Source organism: Podarcis filfolensis, assembly GCF_964270895.1.
Source record: "Podarcis filfolensis genome assembly, chromosome: 8".
Taxonomy (NCBI): Eukaryota; Metazoa; Chordata; class Lepidosauria; order Squamata; family Lacertidae; genus Podarcis; species Podarcis filfolensis.
The window spans coordinates 71127212-71146744 of NC_139611.1; the positions used below are offsets into that span (position 1 = coordinate 71127212).

The 19533-nt window shown below is 49.2% G+C and overlaps 1 protein-coding gene across 3 annotated transcripts in view; it reads right to left on the reverse strand.

Moving 5' to 3' along the window:
* The window catches only part of KIRREL2 (kirre like nephrin family adhesion molecule 2), a 60628-nt gene extending 47612 nt beyond the window's left edge, over window positions 1-13016 (reverse strand). Inside the window, exon 1 of one of the 3 annotated variants that reach the window (XM_083627111.1) lies at window positions 12396-13016. In XM_083627111.1, the coding sequence (XP_083483237.1) occupies window positions 12396-12465 (70 nt within the window). In that variant the 5' untranslated portion in view covers window positions 12466-13016. The remainder of the gene's footprint in view (window positions 1-12395) is intronic. The other 2 variants (XM_083627110.1, XM_083627109.1) reach the window with 2 other exon arrangements.
* Between the last annotated feature and the right edge of the window lie 6517 nt (window positions 13017-19533).

The window sequence follows — 19533 nt, forward strand, 5'->3', positions numbered from 1 at the left end:
AGTCTACAACTGGTCTGTTTTGGGGTTCGCCTCCCCCTTGTGTTTTCCCCCAGCCATCATTTTTTTTCTGATTTGGGGGGTATTTCTACAAATTCTGGGGTTCCCACAAGCCTGCCCATACCTCCCTCTTGCATGGCACTGTTTTGGCAATGCAAGCACCGCTACTCCCACCTGAACATTAGAAGCAGAACAAATGACAGACCCAGAAACAGAATAGAGAATCATAGAATTCACCTAGTCCAACCCCCTGAAATGCAGAAATCTCAGCTAAAGCATCCATGACAGATGGCCATCCAACCTCTGCTTAGAAACCTCTAAAGGAGGAGAGTCCACCACCTTCGGATGGAGTCTGTTTCACTGTCAAAGAGCTCTGGTATTTAGTTTGAATCTACTTTCTTGTAACTTAAATCCATTGGTCTGAGTCCTCCCCTGCAGAGCAGAGAAAACAAGCTTGTTTCCTCTTCCATGTGACAGCCCTTGAGATATTTGAAAATGGGTATCCTCTCAGTCTCTTCTTTTCCAGGCCAAACTAACCCACCTCCTTCAACCATTCCTCATAAGGCTTGGTTTCCAGATCCTTGATCATCTTGGTTGCCCTGCTCTGCACAAGTTCCAGCTTGCCAACCCCCTCCCTAAATTGTGGCACCCAACGCTCCACTTGTCTGTTTGTTTTTATTCTGTTGAGAAGGGTTTTAACTGAGGTCCAGCTCCGAGGGCCTTCTGGCAGTTCCCTCACTGTAAGAAGTGAGGTTACAGGGAACCAGGCAGAGGGCCTTCTCAGTAGTGGCACCTGGCCTGTGGAATGGCCTCCCATCAGATGTAAAGGTAATAAACAACTACCTGACTTGTAGAAGACATCTGAAGGCAGCCCTGTTTAGGGAAGTTTTTAATGTCTGGTGTTTTATTGTGCTTTTAATTCTGCTGGGAGCCGCCCAGAGCGGCTGGGGAACCCCAGCCAGATGGGCGGGGTATAAATAATAAATTTATTATTATTATTATTATTATTATTATTATTATTATTATTATTATTTTATTTTTGTGACTGAAAAAGGGGAGCCTCGTTGTCATAATGCAGGGGGGCAGCAAATGTGGTGACCCTCCAGATACTGCTGAAAGGTGGTGTTAAGTTGTGGGTGAACATATCAGACGACACAGCGATTCTTCAGACAGCTCTTGTTTATTCACAGGCCAGAACAGAACTGAACTGAAGGGTTCAGCCAACCTGCTTATATAGAGCTCAACTACAAGGCAACAGTAACAACTTTCTGTAACTATCCAATCACTGAACGTCACTTTCAATTCCTTATTTGCATATGTGGACCTGAGTGAAAACTATCTACAGTATCCCCCTGCTGGCCCAGGGTGAGAACCTCAGTACATAACAGGTGGAGAGTAGGCAAAGGTGGGGTGGGAAATGATATAATACAGTTGCGGAACTCCATCTCCCATCAGCCTGGCCAATGCTGAAGGAGAATGGGAGTTGTAAGCCACTAGCATCTGGAGGCCACTGCATAGGCTATATCTGCAGTAGAGGGTGAGGACTAAGGGAAGGGGCTGGGCTAAATGTGTCCCAGAGAAGCTGGCCTTTGATGAAGGATTTGAAGGGTAGGCGGAAGAGAGAAACAGCACCACAAAGGTGTTTGGGGAAGCAATTCCAGGCAGAAGGGGAAGAAAGGAAGACCAGGGGTGGGAATCCTGTGACCCACCAGATGTTGCCAGACTCCACTTCTCATCAGCCTCAGGCAGCATGGCCAATGGTCGTCCAACCACAACTTGAAGATCACAGATGGGCACTTCTGAAAGTTTATATTGTTTCTCCAGGGTTACCGTAACAGAAAAGCAGGCTTCCCAAACCTGCTGCCTTCCAGATGTTGTCGAAGCCCAGCTCCCATCAGTCCCGGCCATCATTTTTTTGTACGCGTTTTTGCACTTGAGATCGTGTTCGTGAAGCGATACAGTTACAGCTGGAGACTTTGTGCGGTATGGACAATATCTCAGGTTTGTCAGCTGAAATATTACCTAGCCTATTCCCCAACAGAGCCCCTGTGCTCTCCTACCTTTGCACCAACTGTGATTAAATCAGGAAGACTCTTAACTGAAAAGGGTTTGCGAAGTTTGTTCAAAAAAAGACAGGATGTAAAGGAACTAGCCCCATGGATTCATATTCTGCTTTGTTCTGAATTTGGTAACCACAGGTTTCCAGTTCAGGACAAACCGGAAAAGGTCCTGGTTAAGTTCCTTGTGCTGCAATGGGGGGAAAGAAGGAGCTGAATGTACAGGCATTAATAGATTATTGGCTTATTAAGCCATGATAACATCCTGTAAAGATTGTCCTAATTTATGGATGCATTGAAGCTACACTTACCTTTAAAGAAAAACAAAAAACCCCACCTTTTTGGGGGGTGGGAAGCTGCATGGGCATAGCCAGGGGGGCAGCTGCCCACCATAAATCAAGCAAGTTAATAAAAATACTTAATTGACCACTTGTATCACAGATAACTCGGTTCTGGCCGCCTCTAACAATACCTGCCCCCCAAAATAAATCTTGGCTACGCCCATGGTGAAGGAAATCAGCCCTGAGTGCTCACTGGAAGGACAGATCCTGAAGCTGAGGCTCTAATACTTTGACCAACATGAGAAGACAAGACTCCCTGGAAAAGACCCTGATGTTGGGAAAGATGGAGGGCACAAGGAGAAGGGGACGACAGAGGACGAGATGGTCGGATAGTGTTCTCGAAGCTATCAGCATGAGTTTGACTGAACTGTGGGAGGCAGTGGAAGACAGAAGTGCCTGGTGTGCTCTGGTCCATGGGGTCACGAAGAGTCGGACACGACTAAACGACTAAACAACAACAACGCCCATAGGGAGATGGGTTTCTGGGGTTCCCCACCCAGTTCAGTCTTCAGGTTTTCAAGGCCTTCAGCAAACACCAGCTGCACATTTCCCAACTTCATACCACAACCATGAGGTCTAGAAACTTTATATAGTACCAAAGCTGCATGTGGGCCAAGTGCTACAGAACACACAGAATCAAAACACTGATTTTTGCAGTGGCAGCCAAGTACCAGGTTGTTCTGGACTCATGCCCATTATGACACACCAAAAAAGAGAGAGGATTGTACAACTACAAGCGGAGGGTGTAACACAAAAGGACAAAAGCTGATTCTGCTCTTGTCCAAGCTGTCTAAAGGTCATTGAGGTGCGTAACATGTAACAAACCACAGCTGAACAATGTACAGTGGTACCTCGGGTTAAGTACTTAATTCGTTCCAGAGGTCCGTTCTTAACCTGAAACTGTTCTTAACCTGAAGCACCACTTTAGCTAATGGGGCCTCCTGCTGCCACCGCGCCATAGCTGCATGATTTCTGTTCTCATCCTGAAGCAAAGTTTTTAACCTGAAGCACTATTTCTGGGTTAGCGGAGTCTGTAACCTGAAGCGTATGTAACCCGAGGTACCACTGTATTGGACATTGGGGCGGCCAGACACGGTGGCCTCCAGTTGTGGACTGCCACTCCCATGAGGCATAGCCAGCCTGGCCAATAACCCTGGAGAACGAGTGTTGAAGTCCACAACATCTGGATGGCAGCAGGCTGTCTACCACCATGGAAGCCAGCTTATGGGGCAGATCATTGTGTTCCACTTCTCTTGCAGATATGACATGGTCTTCCAGACTACAGCCTCCTTCAACCTTGACCCATTGCTCATGCTGAATGGGGCTGATGGGAGCCTGAATTCAACAACAGATGAACTGGCTTGTTACAGAATTGGTTCATCAAGCTCAGCACTGTCTACCCTGTTGGTGGCTCTCCAGGATTTCAGACCAGTGTTTCTCCCAGTTCTACCTGGAGATGCTGGGGATTGAATCTGGACCATCTGCATAGGTTGTGCATGCTCTACTACTGAACCACAGCCCTGCCCCACCATGGCAAGAGGAGAAAACAATGTCTTGAGAACAGCGTCCTCATTTTACAGCAGATACATCCATTATTCTACAGCTCCACGTGTTCTGGGGCTGGGCTCTGGCAGTAAAAAAGCACAAAAACCCCCAGGTTCTAGGGCGAAACCAATACATCAAGTTAAGTCCTGGCTCTGGAAGGAGCAATAACTGCAGGAGAAGAGTCACACGGCTCTTTGAATCCTCTCTTCCCCATGAAATATGTTCAGCAGTGACAAAATCTTTGGGAGCCTGCCAATCTATCTAGTGGCCATCAAGCATGTAATAACTGCAGTTTTTGAAGGCTTCTGTGTCTTTTCTCCCCGAGAAAATTCAATTTTCCCTATTTCCTCCAACAATTTTCACTGGTAATAATCAATGGCTATCTTAAAGCATCTCTCCAGACGTGTTAAAAAAAGAGAGGAAAAATCAATCCAAAATGTTTACTGCCGCAGGAAATTAAGGGAGCAGACAATTACTTCGTGACAGAAGATGAGACGCGAGAAAATAAGAGCTTTATTTTGTTTAATAGCAACTGCCACTTCATACAGTGTAAGCAGCCTCACATCCACAAAGCATGCCAGTATTTACAGGAGATGGAGAGATAGGCACTTTTATGCCCCATTCATTATGGGACTGAGCTGTTCATTTGTTTTCATGCATCCTTTTTTCAAATCTATAGACTCTTCTCCTCCTCCCCGTCACCCCCCCGCCCCGGTTTGTGCCAATGCAACAGGCTGGTGGACACAAACCAAAAACTGTAAACAGAATAATCCATAGAAAACACCAAGGTTTGGGGAAAGGCGCAATGGGGATCCTCAGCCAAGCACTGGCTGTGTTTGGACACACTGTCCAGCTAACTAGCTTGGCTCACACCAGAGTTTCCCAAACTTGGGTCTCCAGATGTTTGGGGACTACAATTCCCAACATCCCTGACCAATGGTCCTGCTAGCTAGAGATGATGGGCGTTGTAGTCAAAAAACAGCTGGAGATCCACGTTTGGGAAACCCTGGTTTACACAATGCGCATGATCTATGGCAGCCTTTCTTAACCTGTGGGTCCCCAGATGTTGTTGAACTACAACTCCCATCACCCCTAGCTAGCAAGGCCAGAGCTCAGGGATGGTGGGAGTTGTAGTCCAACAACATCTGGGGACCCACAGGTTGAGAACTGCTGATCTATGGGCTAGTGCATGAGGCTCAAGGCTCCCACTTTTATTCCTTACTTTATAAAGGCACTGCAAAAGGGCAAACCTTCGCATTTTGCCCTGATGAACCATGACCAGTAAAACCAGCAAATCTTGGTTCAAGGCTGGCTAGCAAAACAAACCACAGTCCAGGGTTCTGGATGGAATTTGATGCTAGCTCAGGGCCGGAAAACCTATTGTTGGACTCCGACTCCCATCATCCCTGACCTTTGGCCTAGGGCTGATGGGATATGGAGTCTAAGAGCATTTGGAGGGCCAGGTGTCACAAACACCCAGCCCTGCGCTAACCCTCACATACCTGTAGCTTTTTTTTTACCTGCTTGAACCAACAGAGAAGCAAAATGGGAGAACTCAAGCTGTGCCCACCAGCAAAAAGCTCCTGCAAAGCATGGTTTTCCAATACTCAAGTTTCTTTGTGTGCTGAGGGGCAAGACGAGAACTGCCACTGATTTCCCCTAAGCGGCTGGGTCACCAACAGCCAGGGTCAAATTGCCTGGTGCCATGCCAAACTTAACTTATTAACACTTTTCTATATGTGGTGGTCTGTACATGCATGGAATACTTTATTTTGCAACATGAACCCAGGACAGATGCAAAGTGATTGAAGCAAATAGCATTCCACAACAAAGAACACATCAGCATAGAAGTCTCTCTCTCTTCTTGTTAAGCCCATGGGCTCTAGATGCAACCCATCATTCAGTGCATTTGTTCAGTTCTTATGGCCCAAACTACGGACAGGATGGTGTCCATTTTCCAATTCCCGTAACCCGTCTTGTGCAAGTGTGGAAACAGGTAACGAGTGACGGATTCAGCCTCATGGGAAAAATCACTTCTTCTTTTTAAAGTATAAAAGCATGCTTAACCCCATAGGGTTTAAAAGACCAGCTTAAATGTTTGCAGACAGGGCCTGGTGAAATGGCGAAGGCTTGAAGGACTTGGTGTTTTCCAGTGGATCATAGGACTAGATTTAACTATGCATTTTTGCCCCTTTGACCTGCAGAAGGTTAATGTATGCAAATATATATACAGAGGTACCTCGGGTTAAGAACTTAATTCATTCCGGAGGTCCGTTCTTAACCTGAAACTGTTCTTAACCTGAAGCACCACTTTAGCTAATGGGGCCTCCTGCTGCCACCACACAATTTCTGTTCTCATCCTGAAGCAAAGTTCTTAACCCGAGGTATTATTTCTGGGTTAGCGGAGTCTGTACCAGTGGTTCTCAACCTGTGGGTCCCCAGATGTTGTTGGACTACAACTCCCATCATCCCTGAGCTCTGGGCTTTCTAGTTTGGGGTGATGGGAGTTGTAGTCCAACAACATCTGGGGACCCACAGGTTGAGAAAGACTGTGTGTAACCTGAAGCGTATATAACCTGAAGCGTATGTAACCCGAGGTACCACTGTAAATGCATGCATTGTGCATACCAGATATGGCCAACCTGAAGCCCTTCCATTCCTGCTGGCTCAAGCCAGCATGCCCAATGGTTCGGAAGTTGGCGTCTGACGGCATGTGGACGACCACGTGGCCCCCACTCCACCCCTCCTGCCCGCTCTCTGCAGCTCTCTGGCTAAGCAGGTTTCCCAGCACTTCAACGATTTGTCATTTCACCCAGAGAGGGGGAAAGAAGCCGCACCATGTTAAGTTTCCTCCGAGATACTCTAAAGATCACCTTGAATTACGGCAAGGCTTATTTTTAGTTGATCAATGCATCAGTTATAATTGTTTTGTCAGCCTTACCAAGGCAGCCTTCTCTTCTTCCTCCTCCTCCTCCTCCTCCTCCTCTCCCACCCCACCCCCACCACTGCTGGGGGCTGCCGACCAGCCATTCCTCCCACCCACCCCACCTCCCAGCTCTGTGTCAGTGATAGGCGGAGGGGGTAGTCATTTGCATAACTTAATACAGGCAAGGCTCAGCATTAGTATTCAGATAAATGCACTCGTTGCAACTTTGCCAACTTGAGATCACTGCAAATTTGAGTGGATTTCCACAGAGACAACAGAAGGCACATCCCCCAGGCCAGCTTTTGCTCCTGCCAAATTTCAGTCACACAGCTTCTCAATGAGATGGCTGCATTTTTTTAAAAAAAAAATAAAAATAATTTTTTTTTTAAGGTTTAAGAGGGAAAATTATCCCTTTTTCTAGAATTCTGGGAGCCAGCTGGAAATGCATTTATTTATTTATTTGTGCTGCTGGAACACCAAACAGAACCCTGAAGCACAGAGGAAGGAGGGGAGGGGGGGCGGGAAGAGAGAAAAGCAGCCTTAGATGGGCAGAAGCTGTGAATGTTTGACAATAGCAGGTTCATTACGACTATTTCAGATCAGATGCTTTTTTTTTAAAGCAAGGACAGAACAGGGACGCACAATACCATTTTTTTTTTTTTTTTTTGCCAGCTTGGAACACCTTTGGCTTGGTGGAGAATTGTGTGCTCTTTGAAAGCTTTGTTTAAACTAAAGAAAAAGAGGGAAAGTGTGTGTGCGTGTGTCGGGGGGGGAAGAGTCTGCCTTATTCTATGTTACTAAAATAGAACAGTGCTTTTCAAAATATATTCCAAAGAACTCTGGGGTTCCACAGCAGCTTGCCAGGGGTTCCTTGATGGAGAGAAAAGCAGCTCCTGCAAAAGGCACAGTCTCCGCAACTACAGACCTTCCCCTACAATGAAGGGGAGCGTGGAGGTCACAACTGCAAAGCCATAGCCAGGTCCTTATGGGAACCTAGAGCAGAGGCATACCTTGGCTCCCTTGTGCCCTTGGCAAGGAGCTGTATGGGCGTCCCCTGCTTGTCCCTTGAACCCTTGGCAAGGAGAATGTGCAAACAGGTGGGTGGGCTCCCAGCCACTCCCAAGCAGAGTGGAGAGTTGCGATTTTTGTACCCCCCTTGAACCTGATCTCACCAACCCATTGTTACCCTTGACAAAAAAGTACACCATAAAATAGAGGAGAAACTCAAACATCATTCTCAAGGCCTCTGTCCACATACAGGACTATTCCTCAGGCCACGCCCCTTTGCCCTTCACAGCCACACCCACCCACTCAAGGCCACACCCCTGACCAGCCTTGCTCTGTGTCTTCCTTTGAGTGGCCCCTGAAAGGTTGCCTCTGAGGAAAGCGGTCCCTGGGCTGAAAACAAGATTTCCTCCAAACATTTCTTAGGATCTTTTGCCAAATGTAGTACTTAGTGTTGGTCCAGATATGTGGTAGGTCCTTGATGAAGGCAGGAAGTATGGGACAAACCAACAAACATTGACAAAGACCAATAGCCTTCAAATGGTGTGATGCGGGTTAGCACTCCGACGCCCATCAACCCCAGCCAGCATGGCTGACGGTCAGGGATGATGGGAGTTGTAGTCCAACATGGCCATCCCTGGTGTACTGCGTTGTGTCAGTGATGGAGCCTTTGTTTTATCTGGGGCTTGCGGGGAAGCGACTGAGGGACTTTTGCCTTTAGAGAAGGTGAAAGAGATTAAGGGGGGAGAAAAAAATGCGGCAAAGGAGGACATCAGACCTAGAAAGGGGTTCCGTGTTGGAGATCCATGTTAAAGAGAGGTCCCAGCGCTGGAAAAAAACTCGGAGATTATAAGGACGTTGCAATGTCAGAGAATGAGTGGGGGGAAATGAAAAACAGCTCCTTGGAAATTAAGTGCTTCACTGCACACACCGTCGCAGACAACAACCTACTTTAGGGGTGTGGTTTTTTTGTTTTTAAAGTTAACTGAACCAAATTCTGTTGGTAAAGAGATGAGGAGGAAGCTGTGGCCTTCCAGCTGTTGTTGAACTCCAACTCCCATCAGCTCCAGTCAGCATAACCAATGATCATCTGCCAACATCTGGATGCCTACAGGGTCTCCAAGACAGTCCCATGGCAGCCGCGGAGTCCTCCTGAGGCAGCCCAGATAAGAGAGCCTTGGCTTGGATGTTGAAGGCCCCAGTTACAATAGGCTGGTGTTCTCTAGCATCACCGGTGAGACCATCTTGTGCATGGAGTCAGTATCCCCCAGGTGCTTATATGCATTGGCCCATGGCCAGTATGGCCAATGGTCAGGGGGTGTTGGGAGTTGTAGTACGGCATCAGGGGATGCTCACAGGTTCCCCGTCATAAATCACAGTGCAAGGACGGCGGTGGCTGTTAACTTTCGACCCCATGCATTAGTGCCACAGGGAAATTCATTTTCTAGGGAGAAGTGTTCAGCTGCCCTAACGCGACCGTTTGAAATCCTGTTTCTGTCCTTAAACTCCCCCGCCCTGAATCTTAGTCTCCCATGTTCCGGCTGCTGCCTTTGGCTGCTGGCTCAAGACACATCATCATTAGACACTGCCCCCCCCCCCCGGCTCCCTCCCCACCCTTGTGCAGAGGTTGATTCAACGCCAGCGAAGAGCAGGCGCCATGGGGGGAAAAGAGCGCCACAACCACTCAGGAATCATTAGCGTTACTGCAAAGGGAACTTGTAGCCAGGGGGCAGAGGCTAAGCCAGGCATGCAAGTGTGAACTCACTTATCCCCTCGACACCTCCGCAACCCACGCATCCCCAACACCCCCAAACCCTGCCCTGGGGGCGCCACTCTGCACTCCCATCGCTGCCACTGAAGGCATCTGACAGCAGATGAGCCAAGAGAACCCGGCCAACTCCGGACGGTTGCCAGGCCCAAAGGAAGACACATTCAACTCCTTGCATCGGTGGTAGAGTCCCGTTTTTGCTTTGTACTCATGAGGCCCTGGGTTCAGTCCTCAGCATCTCTAGCTAGGACTGGGAGAGGCCGATGTCCGAAACCCTGGAGAGGCGCTGCCAGGGTTGGTATGGACCATTCTGAGCTTATAGGCAGACCATTGGTGCAATTCTGCATAAGGCAGCTTCTGGTCCTCTCCAAATGAAATGGCTCCTGTGCCTTTAAGAGCTGTCAGGGAGAAGTTCAGCAGGTGCACCTTCCCCCATCACTGCACTGCGACTGGAGGAGAGCTCCTCCTGGCCGAACAGCAGAGCCATTTAACAGGATTTCATTTCTACATTGGAGGAGGCACAACCACAGCTGCCCACTGGCCCAGGTGGCTCCTCCCAGTGACCCACTGCCAGGATGACCCTGGGGTGCCCTGCTTGGAGGCAGGCTTCCCATGTTGCAGCAGGCCAAGGGGAGGTGTGTGTGTGTGTGTGTGTGTGTGTGTGATGCCCTTAAGGGAGGCACAGCAGAACACAGGCAGATGCCTGACCCACAGTCCACCAGGCCTGTCCGCTGCACCGCACAAACCCCACTGAGATGGAACCATGTTATCTCTTAACATGCAGATCCTGCTTCTTTCCAGGGGGGGGGGGTTGGGTTGCACAGGCAAACTTTCCCAGCGCATGGCGCTACATGCCAATGGGGACAGGGTGTGGAGAGAAGAGTGCTCTTTGGATTCTGCCCCCCTCCCGCCTCAGGCCCCAACATGCCATAGGCTGCCGAAACACCATACATTTAAAGCACATTTCCACCACCCAAAGACCACACTGGCAGCTGTAGTTTACTCATCCAGAGCTACAATTCACAGCATTCTTAAACTACAATTCCCAAAATTCTTTTTTGGGGGTGGGATTGCTTTAAATGTATATGATGCATATGGAGTCTCCAGCTAGGCCTGCTCCTGTGCATGTAGGGGGTGCAGCCTATGGAGGGGCTGACCCCAAATCTAGGCAAAGAAATCTCATAACCAGAGACTGAAGCTGATTGGCAGGTTAACTAGCCAACCACCTTCCCACCTTCCCTACATGACTCAATCACAGAACTCTTTCCCTAGACACCAATGCCAGTTGTGGGAGGTGAGAGGCGAGAGGCACAACTCTGAGCATCTGCAGAGCGCCCCCCCCCCCAAGTTTCCACTTACGCATCCACAACAACCAGAATTTGGTATTTCTGGAATTTATCCTAAATTCCGCTTACCTGGGCGCAAGTGTCCAATGAACTCAATAGGACTTACTTCTGAATAGAGAAGGGTTAGCATTGAACTTGCCAGGCCTCCTGAAACACCCCCCCCCCAAAAAACCTGAACCTCTGGTAGAAATTACAAGACAGGAAGGGGAGGGGGAGAAATTAAATCATATTAAAAGTAAAGGTGCTGCGGGATGGGGGTGGGATGGGGAGAAGCACACTAGTGCCAGGCCAGGCTTACCCAGATTCAGAAGGGGAGGGGGGAGTTCAGAGGTTCCGCGCTCCTCTTCCTCCCCCCCCCCCCGCCCCCTTCAAGACTGATCGCGTATGCTTGCTAAATAATAAAGCCGCACCTGAATGACAACGAGGTGTGGGTGCTGGGGTTGCAGCGCTGTGGGGGAGGGAAGGGGGAGTGGGTGGGAGGGGGGCGCTGGTCGGCGTGCGAACCGAGCTCGCTTGAGATTTAGCCGTTCAAGGTTAACCACGAGAGGAAGTCTGCGGGTGGAAGGGAACTCAAAGATCAACCCTAACCCCAAGCACGCCCCCGCGGAGAAGAACACTTCAGGGGATCAGGCAGGGCGATGGTAGCCCTCCTACTCCCACAGGGAAAAATTAGAATAATTATTCTCACACACATACCCCGCGCGCAAAAAATAATAATCCCTCCCTGAGATGAAACTGCAACGCGTGGTTTTAACGAGGGCGTGTGTGGGGTTAATACCCCTCCCCATAGAAGGGGGGAAGGACCCACTCACTTCGTTGCTGGCTGCACCAGAGGTTATTTGCTTAAGTTCACCCCCGCAGATAACAGGGAGCGGCAAAGGCAGTGGTACAAAGGCGACTTCTCCTCAAGGTCATACATACATGCGTACTCAAGAATCATTGGCACAGTCCGGATGAGCCCCCCACCCACCCCAGGAAAGAAAAAACACCCGCCCCAGCAGTTCCGAGTCCCAACCCATTCCTCAAGGAAGGTCCCAGCCGGCCGCCTCCGTTCCTCTGCTCAAACCATTAAGCCCCATGATCTCCCCCAGAGTCAGGAATAGAACCCAGGTGTCCTGAGGCACTGCTCCTTATCCCCCCCTCCCGCTTGTAGCCAGAAACAGAGCAACCTCCCCGCACTCTCAGCCCGGTCCCAATCCTAATAATATATAGCCTGGTATCTTTCGTGAAAGAGTTGGACCCGTTCAATTTTTTTTAAAGTCTTAAGTTTAGCGTCAGTGGGTGGGGTGGCTTTTTTAGGGGGGGTCCCCTTAAGGCTGGCAGACTGGGAGATTCCTCCCCCCTCTCACACACCCCTCGCGTCTCCATCAGAAGGAAGTTTGACAAATATAAAGCAGTTGCAGTTCATACCTGGGTCTGCAAAGTAACTCAGGGATACGGTCCAGGTCAGCAGGAGCGCCGTCCTCATGGTGGGGGGCATCGAGGGTGGGTGCTGGTGGGAATGGGCGCTTCAGCGGGGATGGGTCTCACTGCAGGAGCCTCCCTTTCACACGACCGCCCTTCTCCCGCGTCCGCCTTCGAATTCCTCAGCGAGGCTGACCCGGGTCTGGAGGATTCCAACAGTTGCGGGTTCTTTCCTGCTTTTAAGAGAGGGGGCGTCTACCGTGACCTTGGTGCCTGGGACTGGGATGGTTTAAAGCAAAAGTGGAGGATGTTGGGGGAGGAGGAGGGATTTTTGAAGTTGCAAGGAAAATCCCGAAGCTCATCTCCTTAAAATAAAAAAGGAAAGGAAAGCGGGGAGGGACCGGACCACTTTCTCCCTTCTTCCTTCCTGCCTTCCTCGCGCTCTCCTGCCCCTCCTGCAGGACTCGCCAGCTCCCCAGCTACTTCCACACTGTAGCCGTCCACCTCCAGGGAGCTCCTGCTCATTCAGCAAGGGTAGAGCATGGCCACGCCCACCGCGGCTCCGGATTGGCTGCCTGGGAAGCTGCACTCATTAAGAAAAAAATATATATATCACACGCTCGCATTCAGAAACCGCTCGCTGGCTAGCGGTGGCTGGCTTGCTGGTTCGCTCGCTCGCGGGCGGGCATGGGTGAACCAGCTCGCGCATCGCCCCCCCTCTCCCCGCCTCCCCACCCACCCCCGTGGGTGAAAAGGTCCGAGCTTAGTGGGTGCGGTGGGGAGTGTGAGGGGGAGGAGGCAGCTGCTGCCTGCGGAAGGGTGTGCAGCACGCTAGCAAACGCACCTCGTCCAACGCATCGTGTATCACAATGGGGCACATCATATACTGAGTGTTAAATTAAAGGCTGTGTGTGTGTGTGTGTGTGTGTGTTGCTAATTGTCCTTTAATATTTAAAAGGATCTTGAGAATGCCAGCATCTGATAGTCCCAGAAAGGATATAGTGGTGCCTTCTCATATTCCAAACACCTTCCATATAAAACCTCGTTAAATTGCATTTTTCTCTGGGGTGGTGGTGGGGAAAGTATTTGTTTTCCTGGTTTCTCTCCCCTACCCTGGAAAAAGGTATTTTTTTATTTTGTTGAAATCCAATCTCCCCTCTGATATTTTGCCTGTTCTGGGCTTCTATGTTGAAAAGTGTGGAAGTTGCATTATTTATTTGTGTTGGGGGTGCTGGTGGGATGATCTGCTGACCCGCTTTGCAGGGAAAGAGAAAGGCGAGAAATAGCAGGGGCTGAACAGCAAGGCCCTGGGGTGGGAAAGCATGCTGCACAACAATCTGATGCAACAACTACATGCATCAAGGCAGCTTTCTGACCGGGCCTTGCTTGCCCCCAAGAGACTCTGCCTGTCCCCTTTTGCACATAACCTAGCTCCCTCCTTAAACTGTCCCAGGCAGGCCTAAGCAAAACCATAGTTTAAATCGTAGGCTGGAGGGGCTTGTCTAATTCAAATTTCTGCTTGTCTAATTCATAGGCAGGGATTAATAGGAGCCAAATTTTAGCTCTATTTTTTGTTTTAACCTGCAGACCCTTGGAACATGAGTGCATTGAGCACGTGCAGAGTGCATTCCTCCCAGCACAAGTTCCTGATCCCCTAGTATCGGGCTATGTACACATTACTATCTAAAAATGCAATTGTTCTTTTCTTCAATTTGCATTGGCTGGGTTTTTTTTGGGGGGGGATGCATATAAATGCAGTATTGCCTAAGAGATGGCAGGAGAGATATGGGTTGTGGTAACTCTGCTTGCCAAACTGGCAGTGGTAGTGCACTGTATGCAGAGCAAAGGAGGGAATGTGTACACAATTCCTCAGGGCAAAAGGTCACATGACACCCAGTCTACTCTCCCTCCCACCCTGCTTTTGGAAATGAATAATGTTAGGTTGGCATTCATTCAGTACTTTTAGGCTGCACTCCTAAATGCATTTACCTGGGAGTAAATCCCATTGATAGGGACGCGGGTGGCGCTGTGGTCTAAACCACTGAGCCTAGGGCTTGCCGACCAGAAGGTCGGTGGTTCGAATCCCCATGACGGGGTGAGCTCCCGTTGCTCGGTCACAGCTCCTGCCAACCTAGCAGCTCGAAAGCACACCAGTGCAAGTAGATAAATAGGTACCGCTCTTGCGGGAAGGTAAACGGCATTCTGGTTCACCAGAAGCGGCTTAGTCATGCTGGCCACGTGACCTGGAAGCTGTACGCCAGCTCCCTCGGCCTATAGAGTGAGATGAGCGCACAACCCCAGAGTTGTCCGCAACTGGACATAAAGGTCAGGGGTACCTTTACCTTTACCTTAAATCCCATTGAAGTAGACAAGTATATGATTGCACTACTAGGCTGCAATCCTGAAAGCAGTGGATAGGAATGTGCTTTGAGACGGCTCAGAGAACTTCGTATGCCTGATCTCAACCATCTGCAAAATCGGTCGTCATTATCCCCATACTGAAGATGGGAGAGGGGTGAGGTTGAGGCAGAGCGGCTTGGGCTTTTTCATTGATCCCAGATGTTCGGAGTTGCGGTTACTCTTTGGTGAGGAAAATGCACACCGCCATGACTTCATGCAACCTGGACCTATGGTAATCCTGCAAAATACTTTCTGTAATGAAAGAGATTACAGAAAGGCTACAGCGGGAAATCCAAGGTTCAATCTCTGCACCTCCAGATAAAGTTGGGAAGGAGCTCTGCCTGAAACCCTGCCAGTCAGTGTGAACAGTTCTGAGCTTGGATGCACCAGTGGTTGGCTTTCTTGGTTTTTGGTTGATGGGCAGTGTATGATTATGAGTGGGTGGGGGATGACCTGGGAGAGAAGGGGGGGGGGGAGTCAGAGGCATTTTTGCATCATGTTTACCATGATTACTATCTCTTCGTTTCCTGTGCCCGTAGTTTGACTACAAACCCTACACTGATTAGAAAATATATTCAGTCTCAAAAATAGCTTTCTTCTGCTTTTGATCCTGCAATGCTACCATTAATATATGTGCACATGCGGGGCATTTTCAAAGGTAGCTCCCCGTGCGCTTGGAATTCTGCACAATATGAGAAAAGACAGGCTGATTTATGCTAATGGTTTGAGGTAGAAAAAAAGGTGTCAACTGGCATGGCTTTGTGACTGTTCTGTCACCTGCTGTGAGTGAAAAGCATGTAGAGTTAGGATGGGCTGCATTTCTGCATTTGCAAGACAGGTTATGCCACACTGCCAAAATAAGCAACTCTGTTCTTTTTGATGTGGTGATCTCATGGGATGATGTGAATTGGCACTGCAGCGTCCCTGCATTCCTTGCGAGCACAGCCATGTTTCTTGGTGTAAGCAGCAGGGGTTGTTGACCTACGAGATGTAGGAGAAACAAAAAAATTTTTTTCTTTCCAGTAGCACCTTAAAGACCAACTAAGTTAGTTCTTGGTATGAGCTTTCGTGTGCATGCACACTTCGTCAGATACCGACGAAGGCTACCTTTCTGTAACGAGATGTAGGAGGTTTGATCAGCACATCTGACGGGTCTGCTCTGTTCTGACCTATAAGTGAGATTGAATCATTTGGATGGACCTGCTAAATGCATCTTCCACATCCTGTAAGGGGCTGGCTCTGTGGTTCAGTGGGAAAGTGGAAAAAAAAGGTTCACAGGTAAGGCCTGTGACTGACCAGGAAGAAGTGAGAGGCAGGTAGGCTGCATAATACAGTTCTATGTGGGGCTACCTTTGAAGGTGACCCGGAAACTGCAACTAATCCAGAATGCGGCAGCTAGACTGGTGACTAGGAGCGGCCGCTGAGACCATATAACACCTGTCCTGAAAGACTTACATTGGCTCCCAGTATGTTCCCGAGCTCTATTCAAAGTGTTGGTGCTGACCTTTAAAGCCCTAAATGGCCTCGGTCCAGTATACCTGAAGGAGCGTCTCCACCCCCATCGTTCTGCCCGGAGGCTGAGGTCCAGTGCTGAGGGCCTTCTGGCGGTTCCCTCACTGAGAGAAGCAAAGCTACAGGGAACCAGGCAGAGGGCCTTCTCGGTAGTGGCGCCCACCCTGTGGAACGCCCTCCCATCAGATGTCAAAGCGATCAACAACTACCTGACATTCAGAAAACATCTGAAGGCAGCTCTGTTTAGGGAAGTTTTTAATGTGTGGCATTTTAATGTAGTTGTAATCTTTGTTGGAAGCCGCCCAGAGTGGCTGAGGAAACCCAGCTGGATGGGCGGGGTACAAATAATAATAATAAATAATAATAATAATAATAATAATTTAAAAATCACTACAATTCTATCCCAACTTTCCTTCAAGGATCTCACCTGAGCCTCCCCTTCCTCGTCCCCCCCCCCCCCGGCGACAGGCTGAGAGAAAATGCCTGGCCCAAGGTGAACTTCATGGCTTCCCTGTTTCCTACAAGGGCAGCACTGGCACTAAGGAAGAGGAAGCTGGCAGCGCCACTTCCTAGTCTAGATATATGTGAGTAAGTAGGCAGGTGAGATCTGGCTGAGCGGAGGCAGAGGTTGGTTGGGCAGTGCCCAGTTTGCTTTAATAGTTCCAGCCTCCGCTGCCCTATCATCTGCAGCAGCTGGATAGCTCAGTTGGAAGAGCACAAGACTCTTAATCTCAGGGTCCTGAGTTTGAGCCCCACATTGGGCAAAAAAGATTTGTGCTTTGCAGAGGGTTGGATTAGATGATCGATCCTCGTGATCCTTTCCAACTCTACAACTCTTTGGTGATTCTAACTACTCTGGCTGCATCACCATAGAGTTTTGAATCCATCAGTCCAGGCCTAGGCCTCCTTTCCCTCTATGTCTGTTTCCAATACTCCCTGTTTAGGAGGACAAAATTATTGAGGCTGCCCCTCCGCTGACCCTTTTTTTTTTGCTGGTTCTCGGGTGGGATGCCCTTCTGCAGCAGAGAACTAAGATGCCGTTAGACTGCGGACACCCCCTCCCTTCTTTAGCACACGCCTTTCCCGCTAGCATCTGTTCCCAATTATCTCTTGGAAGTGTGTGCAACAGGCAGCTGGGGGCTGGGGTAGGGCGAAGGGACTCGCAGAGCTTGCTTCTCTCTCCCCCCCCCCCCCATGTCACAATAATGGCATTCACTGCTGCACTGGCCAGGGCTTTTCGTTTCATCTGTCCTATCCTGAAGCAGGTCTCATTTTATTTACTCTTTAGGGGGGGAGATATGACAGTTTACAACATGGAATTATGGGAGCCTTTCAGATCCGAAGATGTAACTCCGTGCAATTGGCTCCAGCCCCACACATTAGAACCCAGGATTTCTGGTTCTGCTATCCACGCCTCGATCCACTGAGCCCACTAGCCTCTCAAAAGGAGAGAGCCATTCTGCTGCCTGAGGCCCTGCTCCTCTTTGTCCAAAGCCCGAGAGCTTTAAAGTGCTGGGAACAACCCACATATCCCTCTCCGCTTTCAGGTTCCTCTTTCCAAGCCACTAGTGGGAATAATTCCATGTCACAGGTTAGTCCCCTGAGTGAAGCTCAGCGAATGGGAAGCAGATTGCTGATCAAAGAGCGGGAGGGGGAGATTTAAAGCGATTTCTGCTGCTTTATACATATATATATTTCTGAGGTGGAGATTTAAGCGGGCCAGGAAGATTGGCTGAAGGCTCAGCCCTGGAAAATATGCTCCAGCGTCTTTCTCTCTAAATCTCCACATGTGTCGGTCTGCCACGCTGAGGCCAAGCCCTGCTGACACACAGACCATCACCAGCAGAAACCGGCCGAGGTGTGGTGGCAGAAATGCGATGCTGTGTTTGCAATTGGTGTGTGTGTGCGCGCGTGCACCAGTAGTACATGTGTGTGTTTTTGTACACGTGTAAGCAGGATTCTGGGCGAGCGTTGCAGCTGGCCTGGGGGAGGGGAGCTTCAAGACACGAAGCAAAGCACCCGCTGAAAATCCCCTCCAAGAGGATTTGAAAAGAATATTCTGAAGATTTGGGGATTAAAGAGGGGGGTGGAAATTGGCATCTGTATGGGAGGGGGAATGATTGTGCTCTCGGCAGAGGCAGGGCCTGGGAGAAGCATCAGACTCCATGAATGGAATCTTTGGATTCTTGCCCGTGTTTACATCAGCAAAAGCAGACTGTGGCACATACAACTCCAGGGGTTTGTTCAGAGTAACTGCACTACTTCTGGCTCGGTCAGTAGAGCAGGAGGCTCTTCATCTCAGGGACATGGGTTCGAGCCCCACATTGGCCAAAAGATTCCTGCATTGCAGGGGGTTGGACTAGATGGCCCTTGTGGTCCCTTCCAACTCCATGATTCTATTTCAATTTTCCCACAAGGGCCTCAACGTGGTATGCATGGTTCTCCTCCTCTGCATGTTTACCTTCACAACAACCCTACGAGGTAAGGTCACCCAGTGAGCTTTATAACTGAGTTGGGATCTGAACCCTGGTTTCACTCTAACCACTACCCCACACTTCTGCGTGGTTCAAACTCAGCCAATCAGAGCGCATGCGCCTTCCCGCCCTCATGTTGTTTTGCTGTAGCAAGCCTTGGGGCTGTACGCTTTTGTGGTAGTACAATGCATTTTAATCTCCCTTCAAGGATACAAGTGAAAAGGCGGTGGCATGCTATATATCAGAATTTTCGGGATAATGATGCATATACAGGAAGCACATGGAGAGGTCCCTATAGTGACCTCAGGCTTCTAGCTCAAGTGCCCAACTTTATGGTGGTGATATAAATCCAATTTTTAATGCATTTGCTGATTTCACCCCAATAACCCTCTTCCAGAGATGGGAATATTAGAAACCAGAAGTCCTTGCTCTTGACACTACTTTCACAAGCTCCTCAATATTTCACAGGTGAAAAATAAAGACGCTTGTGTATTTGTAACGCATATTCTAACATCAAGCATCAAATCAGACAGTCCTTTACTCTACAAAAGCCTGTCCTGTTCTGCCTTCATGGTTACGGTTTTTTTGAGACACATTAGCTCTGCTCCTCTGTTGCAACAGGGTTTGCAGAGAGTCATGTGGCACCTTAAAGGAATGGATTCAGACCAGGATTAAGGACGGTTCAGACCTGGTTACTTGGTTAATTTGTGCTATGTGATGCTGAACTTAGTGGGGATTGTTTCTGAGCAGGGGTCAAC